General features: G+C 29.2%; 2 protein-coding genes across 3 annotated transcripts in view; both read left to right on the forward strand.

The window, feature by feature from the left end:
- The window catches only part of LOC114126048 (uncharacterized), a 263,154-nt gene that overhangs the window by 144,917 nt on the left and 106,006 nt on the right, over nt 1-12,231 (forward strand). The gene's annotated exons all lie outside the window — the stretch shown is intronic.
- Nucleotides 3,981-4,797, forward strand: LOC114119657 (putative ATP synthase subunit f, mitochondrial). Its single transcript, XM_050201585.1, has 2 exons — nt 3,981-4,178; nt 4,267-4,797. The coding sequence occupies exons 1-2, from the start codon at nt 4,136-4,138 to the stop codon at nt 4,650-4,652; spliced, it is 429 nt and encodes a 142-aa protein (XP_050057542.1). The 5' UTR covers nt 3,981-4,135; the 3' UTR covers nt 4,653-4,797.

The following is a 12,231-nucleotide window of genomic DNA, read 5'->3' on the forward strand; positions in this document are numbered from 1 at the left end:
TGACCCGAACCGCCGTCGTGTGCGTTTGTGTGTCTGCTCGTACGAGACGAGTATTTTACGTACTATATTTACGTGTGCGCTTGTGTATACAGCACTTGACGTATTACGTACACATATGTGCGAGTACGATATTGTAAGCGCTCGATACGGACGGACGGAGAGAATTATAATCGTTTCTCGGGCCGCAGTGGATTTTCACTTCAAACGATAACGCGCACGTACATGATCCATATACGTATTAAGTGTATATTGAAAGAGAGAGAGAGAGAGAGAGAGAGAGAGAGAGCCGTCAACGAAGTCGCACACAATATTGCTGCACTTAATAACGGAGGAAAAAATAATGAAAACATATACCTCTCCCTCGCGGAAAATGTATATACCTACACCGTATAATATTATAAATATTTAGATACTTGCAGTGTATAATATGAAAAATCGTTGCACTTACGCATCCGCTCGTGTATATATGTATGCCATGTCGTTATAAAGAACCGTGGTTTTTAAGTTCGTAAAAGTCAATATTGAACTAATAATGTATAATATGCTCTAAAAAACGTTAAAATGTTCTGATATTAATAATACTAATCGAACTGGTAAAATACGGTTTTTATTTTAAATAATTTGAAAATCTGTAAACCTGCTGCAGTTAAAAAATAATAAACAACATATTAATATAATGTATATAATAATAATACATTATTTTCACATTATGCTTATGGTAGATATATATACTACCTTTATTTATACGTTTAATAAATATTGTACGTACTGATTTACTTAAACTTGAAAATATTTATTGCACACCTTTTCTTAGGTGAATAATTTAAATGCAATCAAATTTTAAATATTAAACAACTTAAAATGTAACAAAAGTCATTATTGAACCTTTCCCATAATTTATCATTTTTAAATATTATTTTCTATAATTTAATTATAAATCGTGAAGTAAATTTGATTTTTTTATAAACATTAAGTCTTGAACACACGAAATAAATATTAGGTTGAGTAATCTTTTCTAATCTTCAATATATACTTTAATATGCAAAATAATTGTTTTTCTACGAATCGTGTAATGGATAACTCGTCTATATTTTTCAACCCTGCCAAAAAATATAAGTAATAATACCCGGAAATCCGCTATCTGGTCATCATATTACGTCCTTTGCACGTGTATATATATATATATATATATATAATTTATACATAATATAATATAATAATAATAATATTTATTGCTAGAATTAAATGTAGCTTTCAGGTAAGATATTCCTGAAGGGAGATCTGTTGCTATATATCTAGCATTGCTCTCCGCTGAGGTAAATGTAAAGCCTCTTATCACAGAGTATAAGAACGGTACTATTTAAGTCTTATGATGAGTGTAGAATACGAGTATATAAAGCCACCTAAAGTAATATAAATATGTAAAGTGTATTTTCACGGTCGAAGGCTAAAGACATGATCGAATTAAAAATATATATACATAAATACTCGTATACATATTTATCGTTATGAAGTTATACCTACGAGAAGATATTATAACAATTTTATATCCTGTATGATATATTAATAAAACACACGAATCAATAGCTAAGAAAGTATAGTGAGTCAAATGTCAAAATGTTATAAAGGTTTTAAGTCTTCTCAAAGTCGTCCATCGATTAATTTCGACAAATTTTGGACTTAAATGTTTGACAGAAATAAAATATCTTATGATCTTATAATAATAATTTATAATTCATTAAAATTTCAGAACGCGTGTTATAATTATATTATAGCACTGCAGCTTTAATATTTTATTATGTATATCAGCTAATAAAATTTTAATTATGTATAGATTGTATACCTACATTAAAACATACACTGGTTATGCTGATAACTATATTATATGGATAATAATTGTATATAATATATTACCTATATAGATTTGAGTAATAATAACGCACTAAAATGGATGTTTAAATATGAAATTAATGATAAATCCTTGTGTACATGAAAACAAATTCTAAGCATTAAAGGATTTAAACCTAAAAACGATGTAGTCTTATTAGTAGAATTTTATAAATTTGGCACACTAAACTAATATTTTCTAAAACTAACATGAACATCAAGTAAAACAACTCACTGTATAATCTAAGTAGCAAGACCATGCCACTATGCCAACTTATACTTATGTCAGTGACATTGAACAGTTTAAAATTAGTCTCATAAGTCGAATCAATAGTTTTTTACATTTCAACAAAATTACTAAAGCTGATTAGAGAAAAATCATTATTATTTATCGTTAACGTTTAAATATTTAATTTCAGCGAAATCTGAATTATTGACGCTCATAAAAATAATTATGACTATAATACCTACAATAGGTATATAGTTATCTTAGATATTTTCAAGTGTTTTTATAATAATGCTCACGAAGAGGAATCTTGTATTTAACTTTTTTCAATCACTTATTAAAAAGTAGAAAATTCAGGGATTATACACATTGCCCAGTCGATATGGTTAAATTGCCTTCAATATGTTCAGGTATTATAAAAAACTGCCTTTCATATTTAAATACTCTTATCAAAACCATGTAATGTGAATAAATTCAAATTATATTATTATTTTTTTAAAACGGACATAATATGCAACTATCTAATTTTGGACAGTATTATTTAATAATAATTTTGCAAACTGAAAAATATCAGAACATGCGTTAACTACTACAGTGGCATAAAATAGGTATTTTTAACGGTCAATTAAATTTGGTTTATTATTTTGCTAATTATAATATGTTTTGATCTAATCTTCACACCTTTATTTGATGATTGTGCATAGTGCACGATTTATTTTAATTTGAATGAAACATATATACCTAGTTATAATATCCAATTATTTTATCAAAAATTAATTTTTAAATTCCATTTAAAACTCTGAGATTTTCTTTCGTGTTTTATATTCCTACTTGTACCACAAACTATATGAACGTAAAAATTCCCTATCTATATCGTCTTATATCTAATGCCTACAATAAAATAATTACCTTTTATTTATTTTTCTTATTAATAAGTAATCACTAAGTATTTTACATTGTTATTCAAATATTTTAACTACCTTAAAATAAAATGTTGTGTCATAATAGTAGAATTTAATTAGAACTACTAATATTCCGTATTCTTACTAGTTACTATTACTATACAATTAGGCGCAAATCTATATTGTATTATAAATAATTAATAAGTAAATAGATAGTACCTATAATATCTAATCTTCTATATACATATAGGAGACCGCCCCGATTCACTCATCAACACTTAGATCAAACCGCTGGGTATAGAGACTTCATATTTTGTACAGAAGTTCCTTAAGCAATGTAGAGGCGCAGTAAGAAAGGATTTTTCAAAATTCGCATTTTAAAGGGTTGCTCAAACGGGGATTTTGTGATTCACGATAGAATTTTTGTTTATAAATGTTTGCTATAACAACCTGATTTATGTGTTGATACATTTACATATAGTCATTCTTGCCCCAAGTGGAAGAACAACCAATGTAGTATATAAGGAGGTGCTTTAATAATAATAAAAAAATACAATAATATTCATGGCCTATAAATATACACACACACACACACACACACAAAATTAAATTGTGAATTCGATGTAATATTATTGACATTATCAATACAATTAAATTAAAAACTTACACACGGCATATGAAAATGCAAAAAAAAGAAAGTAACACACAGGCAACGCCGTGTAGGGTCAGCTATTAAACATAATTCATTATAGTCATCTTACAGTTTAGAACTATTGATCTTATACTTATAAGTAATAACTTTTAAATATAAATAACATTTCTAAACTCGACTATTAAGAACATCAATATGATGTTTTGGTCAATCTATGGCAAGGTTTATAGATAATATTATCTATAAACCTTGAATCTATGGTACAGTAATTATTATTGTTAACTTCAGTTGGTATCGCGGATTAATATTATAGGTACGTATTAAAATCCGTGGTTGCTACGCAGTTATACGTATTTATGGCAACGGACTACAGTTATAACTCGTGTTTCATTTACCAATTATCAAGTCACTTATTTCTTCAACATTTCGTTTGATTTATTTAAATAATTAGTAGATTTGATTTCTATTATGAATCATATTCAAAGATTCTACGATCGTATCAACTGTCATAGTAAGTTTAATGCACGATAATAACATTATTAAATCGATAGTTACCTTGAGCAATAATCGACATTGTTGTTTTTCTCGTCTATACTTAGTCAAGAATGCATCAAAGAATTTTCAAGATCGTCTTGACCGTCCTGCAGGATCGTACAAGATCGATAACATCGGTGACTATCCTTGCGAATATAATCCCAAAGTGCACGGACCGTACAATCCGGCCCGTTTTTACGGCACACCCGACACGCCGTTTTCGCAACTGAAACTCTGTGAGGTTACCGATTGGGTGAAGCGCCGCAATAAATCACCAAAAGCAATAGCTGGGTTATTTTCTCGCGCTTATTGGAGATGGTCACACCAATATGTACAACCGAAACGTTCAACAGCAGCACCGTTAATTCATTACATTGCCGGTATGATGTTAATATTTTACATAATGAACTATGGAAAAATTATTCGTGAACGCAATTACAAATACCACTGAAAATCACGATTTTCAGTGCTGTTTGTGGTACAAAACGGTATAAAAAAAAAAAAAAGAAAACATTGTATTATTATTTAAATGTTAACAATTATTAAGCATGTTCAAAAAGGGATAAAGTTTAGTGAATAAAAAAAGTTTTTGTTATTGACACAAATTGTAGTTTGAATATTAAATAAAAAAATATATAGAATCTTTTGTGGCGTACCTAATATTTAACTCAAGGTAAAGATGAACGGAAATGAAATCAATCACTACATAATATATTATAATAACCGATCAAATAACAAATATTTTTTTTTTAATATTATAGTATTAATTGATCGCAATTAAGTAAAAATGGCATATTATTTACTATGATTTATTAATTTCAATATCAAATGAATTAATACTCTTTTAAATAATCATAATAATGCTACCTATTGTTTTCCAATCGAAAGCGTTATTCTTATATAGGTGTATGTTAAACGTATGTATACTACACTTGATGCTCGGTGTTTTTCTTTACTCAAAACGATTGCGTTTTTAAAGTCTCGAGAACATAATACCTAATATAATATCGCGTATTATAATATTATGTTTATATTATAATAGATGAAACGTTCTGACGGCGGTGGCGGTGTACCCACCTCAAACAACACAATAATGGTCACGTCGCTCGTGTAGAATACGTGCGCCGTCGCGCTGCAATTAAAAACAAAACATTTGAATATAACAAAACGATTTTTTTTTCATAGAAAACGGGTAGATTAACGTAATATTATAATGACATATATTTATTTTAATATAATATGTAGGGTACTCATACCTATATAATAATATTATAGCGTTTAGTTTGCGGCGGCGTTCATTTTCGTTTAGTTTAATAATATGTACTAATTATGGATGAACGGACATCCGGAATTCTAATTATTCGGAGTAAACATATTTCAAACTTATTATTATTATTTTTATGCAGGTATATTTTACATTATTTCAGTAAATGAGTAAATTATGAAACCATTTAACTATCGTCTTATTATTGTAATAATAATAAAAAAAAATATATATATATATTATTAAATATACCTAATTTTTATTATAATAATAATAATATAAAAATTGTAAGTCACTTGGTATTAGGTATAATCAAATACCTACTAAGTATAAAGATTTTGAGCCTATTTGTTATATGAGCAAATAGGAATTTTCAAAAAAAAATACACGTTTATGTATAGTTAATGTAATTAATGGTATAGGTCGCAGGAACAAAAAAGTAAACGATCCAATAATTGTTTAGGTACATAATTATAACACGTATTCACGTATTAATGTATTATGATATGAATTTTTATAATATGAAAAGTACAATCATTAAGAATTGAATTGATCCGGAATTTTTCGTTTTATTGGTTGGTCTCGTGTTTTCCGTATCAGACAGTTTTCACTGTAATCAAACCTATATATAATAAAATGCTAAAATTTCGCCAAATCGCTGATAGCTGCACCTTCCAATTGGCTAGCTGGCTAGTATGAATAATAATGTATTTATTATAGCTACAACATAATTTACGTGTACCCACGTCCCACCTATACTTATAAGTTTCACATTTAATTAAATATTAAATTCGAGCATGAATGTATGCAGTTTTTAAGAATATTAAAATTATCGGAATACAATATTTTATGCTTTAGTATCGATTTTCGAATTTTGTTTATTCGTCTAAACATGTATATACTTATATCCACCTACAAAATACTTGACGCCGTAACAGAGATGATACGACTGGGTTTTTCGTATATATAGGCGCGTTTGACGTATAGACCTTTTTTTCTCAGTTCAACAAATACGGCAATTAATCGCTGTTTATTTACGATTTACTCCATACTTCAATACTCTTCCTAATCGATATGGCGTCAGACAGGTGAGATATAAAATTCCACCGACACGTGTTATGTGCCGAAAAGGTACTACAGTGTGCATATCGATTTCGATCAGAGATGGCAATCGGCGACGTTAATCGTCGGGTTTTCTGTTATACATAGTTTGTGAGGTACTTGCATTAAACAAACTCGTATTCATATTTTTTTTGTTATGTATTTTTTATAGCATTATATCATCGTATATACATACACACGGTATAATAATATGAACCTTTATATTATAATATTAAACTGAAATTCCTCGTCGATAAATTGAAAACACGATAGCTAGTGTAATGCTTATGCATATCGCAGACGCGGTTTTAACGTTAAAACGTAACTTAAAATATACGAATATAACATGTGTAAAACGTTATACGTCCTATAATGGGTTTCGGATTTGATACACGGCACTTTAATAATAATAATAATAATATAAAAAAAAACCATCACAGGTTATATTATTTATAACCATCATGCACATTAACCTAGCCCGCACTTTCGTTTTTAAGGGTCTATATAATACAGTCGAAAATGGCCATATCGCCCGGTTCTTTTATGTCGTATATACATACCGATTATTGTTTTATTTTCTCCCGAATTTTATTGTTTCGATTTTTTTACTGAATACGCACCGTCGCTGGAGCGATTAAAAGACGATAAAACTCTGAGGAAACCCTGCGGTTTCGCCGATCGTTATTATATAGTATTAAATACGAGAGTATGCGATAATCTCGCGGGCGCAAAGCCGCCGCCGCGTCGATGGCGAAAGAGACTTTATAATACACCAATAAAAAAGAATTCAAATAAAAAGGTTACCCTTATAATATGCGTAAGTTTATTTATATCACCACGCCACGCCATAGACGATGTGCCCACCCATACCTGCTCACTTATATTACGCGCTGTGCATTCGACATTGGCATCTGTCTGATGTTTAGACAGAGATTATGCGCAACTGCGTCTCCCTACACAATAAGTTGTTATACGTACAATAGCTGATGTGATGCATTTTCCGTCAAAATAAGTTTGAAAGTTTCCTGTGGCGCTGAAGTCCTGTTGAATTTATTATAATTGGACGTTGCAGGAACCGTTATAGTAAAACAACATTTTGCTTTGTCGGTCGTAGGTATACAACAACCGAGTAAAAAACATAGAATCTATCATAATATGCGCTTATCGTTACGAGTGTATTAAAAATAAATTTGTGTCAAATCAAACAAAACAATAGACTTGGTGGTAAATCATTTATAGTGGAAAGACTCGTAATCGAGAAAATAATATATTTCTCACCCAACATTTTTAACCCATATTTACCGTCACTTGTCAGACGGATGAGTTATGATTTATTATTATATTAATTAATAAAGATCGACATTTTAATTAATTAATATAATTATCAATACCTACTTATTATTATTATTTTTTGCAGCGATTGGTTAAAAAAATATATGAGCAATTATTTTACGATTATAATAATATGTCTTTAATAAATCAACACATTTATCACACTTCATTTTTGAAAGCAAATAAAAATCGATAAGGTATTTTTTGGCAATGAACGAGATATTTTACGGTATCACCTATACTTGCGCACTTATCACGATCAAATAAATAAAATATGTTTTATTCTCAGTAATCAGTAATCAGTTTAGGTATAATATCGTTTTAGGCAGTTTACGAGCGTAGTGAAACGTACACTATTTTATAAAAAAAAAGTATTTACTATTTTTCCGACTAGTCGTTGATTATTCAAAGTACTGCGCGTAGCAGTTAATTTTAATAATTCAAGCCCGATGTCTTCAATAACATGTTACGTGTTTTGGCGTTACCACGTTATTTTTCGGTGCCAAAGAAAAACAAATACAAATGACATATTTTTCTAATGCACACGCAACATAATATTAAATCCTTATCATACAGAGTGATCTATATTATAAAGTACGATATTTTACGATGGCGTTGGATCTATAAATAAGATTTGGATATCATTATGAACCTAGCTAATTATTAGGTATAACCATATAATATTATATCTACACTTTTCTTTTTGGTTTACTGCTTCTAAGGAATATTATTTTAATGGACATATAGTTTTATAAAACACCGCTGTTGATCTAAAACGAATGTTCAGCAATAGACGTATGTATAAATAGTTACTTTTTTGTAAGTTTGGCCCTACGCACTTCTATAATAATTGTACTTATGTACCCATTTCACATTGAACGATTCTGTATAGTAGTTAATATCACGTTTTGTATACCTACCTATATGTATACATATGTGAAAATAGAAATCTTTGTCACGCAAGTTTTCTTGTTTTCTGAAACTACTCATCTATTTTTTTTCTACGTGTTAGTGAAAGATTAGGTACATCGTGAAGTAGGTTTTAACTGTTTTAAGTTTATATTTTCTAATTCTATAAGTAAATGAAAAATCAAGCTATTAATATTTTTTAAATAATTGGTAAAAACGCACATAAAGATGTATTTTTCATCGATTTTAACAATACTATTAGTTATTATTAGACATTAGTACTTTAGTGGATAGTTGATGTAGTCTAATAGTACTTAAACCCATTTTTATTTTTGATCACACTTTATGAGTCGTCGGTCTAGAATGAAAAGGAAAATCTAATTTAGATCATTCAACAAAAGAAAAAAATGTTAAATTGTCAAAATTAATAGCAACGCTGAGCAGGACAGCTATGTAAAGTCGATACTTAAGAAATATCATCTATACTTCAAATCAGAAAATCAAAAATTATTCACACGCATTACGCTAAAATAAATGTTAGCATTAACACGATGCATTTTCTGCGCGCGACGAAGTGCACGGGGATTTATTATTATAGTAGGTATATAATCTTAATGGATAACATTTTTTATTAAATTATACGTTTATAAACTTTGCAGAGGGTCGATAGACACGATGGAACGTTACTATAGCTCTGTATATAATAATAATTATAATTCTAGAATCTACGCGTAATATTTTACATTTTACGCGAAAGTATATAAATAATATATTACTTATATAGTTTCCGTCACGTACGCGGCGGTGTCGGCCACCAAACAAAACTACGCGTACCTATGTATACAGTAATAATATATCGGTTTATTAATAATATAACCACACACAACGTGATGTACCCAAAAAGAATAAAGAAAATATGGACAAACGGATCGACGAATACATTATATTATTTTAACAACATTCAACGATGATGTATTAGGTATACGTGTGTCAAACGGCCCAATCTCGAAATCGCAATATTATAATAATAATATATGCATCATTTCTTTTGACGGCGGCGTTTTTGGGTTGTTGTTTTTGTGTTTTTAAATTTTTTTTTTTTTTTTGGCGGCAATTCAAGTAGGTACCACGCCGAACAGGGCGATAACCATCAAAACGCCATTATAATACGCGTCTCGGTGTATATATAATGCGCGTGTGTGTATAAATACGTGTATTATATGTTATGCTTGTACACCGCGTGCACTGTGTGCGTTTTGGCGTTGCCGCCGCGTCCGCTCCCCGAATTTTAATTTCGCGAATTAAAATAAAAATAATAATAACAACGCACATTACAACGACAAAAGACCAGAAAGAGAAAATAATTCGTGTAGCGATCGGCGGCCTCGCGTTGAAATACACGCCACACGTTTACCTACTGTATACAGAGTGACTCACTGAGTATGCGCACCCCTTTTTTCTTCAATAATGCAATATTATTCAAAATATTTGAATATTCTTAAAATACTTCATTTTCAAATTCTTGATGCCTATTTATAGCTATTTAAGGAATGTCTCGTGGAAATAAAAATTTCTATTTTTTTTTTTTTAATTTTGATGAAAACGATTAATGGTCATATCAAAATGTTTAAGAGTATAGCTTTTTAGTTCTATAAATTTGTGTAGATACTTAGGATAATAGGTCTATATCTCTATGATAATGGATCTAGACAAAATGGGTTAAGGGCTTTGGTAATTTTAAAATTATAGAAATTAATATTAATCTATCAACATGGGCACCCATTGGGAGGGTAAGATGGGGCACTTACCCCCCTCTGGACAAAAAATATTTAAAACTTGTAGCTTAATAAATATTACCATAATATTATTATTATCTTTATTACCTTACATTTAAGAATTTTTTTTATTTTGACCCCCCCTAAAATGTTTTTTATGGGCGCCCATGTCTATCAATATTTATAATTTAAAAATATGATTAGTTCAAATATAATTTATACTAGATATCTGATCCTACTTATAATATTTTAAAACCATTTTTGAAGACAATTATTACCTAAACATTTCAACAGATACCTAAAAAAAAATACTTTTCCTAATGACTAATTTTGATTTCATTACATTAACATTTTCAGAAAAAATATTCACAAAATAATTAACTGTAAAAAGAATGGTTATCAATTAAAAATAGAAATTTGGCACAAGACCTTTTTTTATGAGAAGTACAAAAAAAAAAAAAATCAAAAGATTTGAAAATATTTAAAAGTTCTTGAAATGAGAATTTTTCGAATAAATTCATTACTAATGAAAAATGAGGGTTAACATGGTCGGTTGATCACTCTGTATATTTTAGGTGTACCTACACCCATCATATTATTGTCATACATAAACTCTATAATATACTACACCGTGTCGCGCACGGATCTCATCAAGAACGCCATATTAAACGTAGGTACGCGATCTGTATAATATATTATTGTGTATACATACTTATTATATTATTATCTAGTTGGTATATATTATATCACTGCGCTATATCTGTAAGCGACATCTTCTCCCATCTGTATTTTTCTAGAGCGAAACGTACGTTTTTTTTTTACAATTTTTTTTTCCTTCGTCGTATATTTATGCGACGTATACGTGTAGTTAATATAATATATATACCGTTGATGCGTGCAAACGATAAACATCGCGCGACTGCGTTAAATCGACTACTCATCCTCGACTATAATATAAATGTGTGTGATGTTTTTATGCGTATAATATTATATATATATATATGTGTGTGTGTGTGTGTGTGTGTGTGTGTGTGCTAGAGCTGTGTCATTTTTAAGGATTTCGTTGACGAAGAAAATGATTTTAATCTAAAAATGAAACGTTTCTCATGGCCTAGTCGTCGTGTACTATATTTTACGGAGTATGTATATTTATGTAATAGTTGATTTTTTTAACTGTATATAACTTAAACATTATTAATTTCGAAAAATATATTAAATTTTCATCGATATTTCCTAGACGGCAACAAAGTTGTACATTAAACTTATTTTTAACATTCTACCCAATACCCGCATAACTCATCAAAGATAGTAACCTACCAAACCTGTGTGATTCGTTGCCTATCTAAACTACTATAATTAATACTAATTATTATAATAAAAATCATAGTAGATATTTAATAATTTTACATGAAAACCTAATCTATCCTAACCTTAACTAACTAACTGCTCACACATATAATTTACGTACATAATTTATCTAAATACAATAAATAATTAGGTAATCCTCGTTTAGGAATTTAGGATTTTTATGGAATTTTTTTAACTCCTTTTTATACGATTTTAAATTTGTTTAGTATTCGTATTATTGGTGTTTTAGTAAGCTTTTAAATGTTCAAGAAATTGTGTGTGTTAAATGATAATATTACTTA

Source organism: Aphis gossypii, chromosome 2 (assembly GCF_020184175.1).
Source record: "Aphis gossypii isolate Hap1 chromosome 2, ASM2018417v2, whole genome shotgun sequence".
Lineage (NCBI taxonomy): Eukaryota > Metazoa > Arthropoda > Insecta > Hemiptera > Aphididae > Aphis > Aphis gossypii.

Bases quoted from the DNA above. Each gene is read 5' to 3' on its own strand.
- LOC114119657 (XM_050201585.1), top strand. From the start codon at position 4,136: ATGAATCATATTCAAAGATTCTACGATCGTATCAACTGTCATA. The intron at 4,179-4,266 runs GTAAGTTTAATG...GTCTATACTTAG, and splicing joins CGATCGTATCAACTGTCATA to TCAAGAATGCATCAAAGAAT.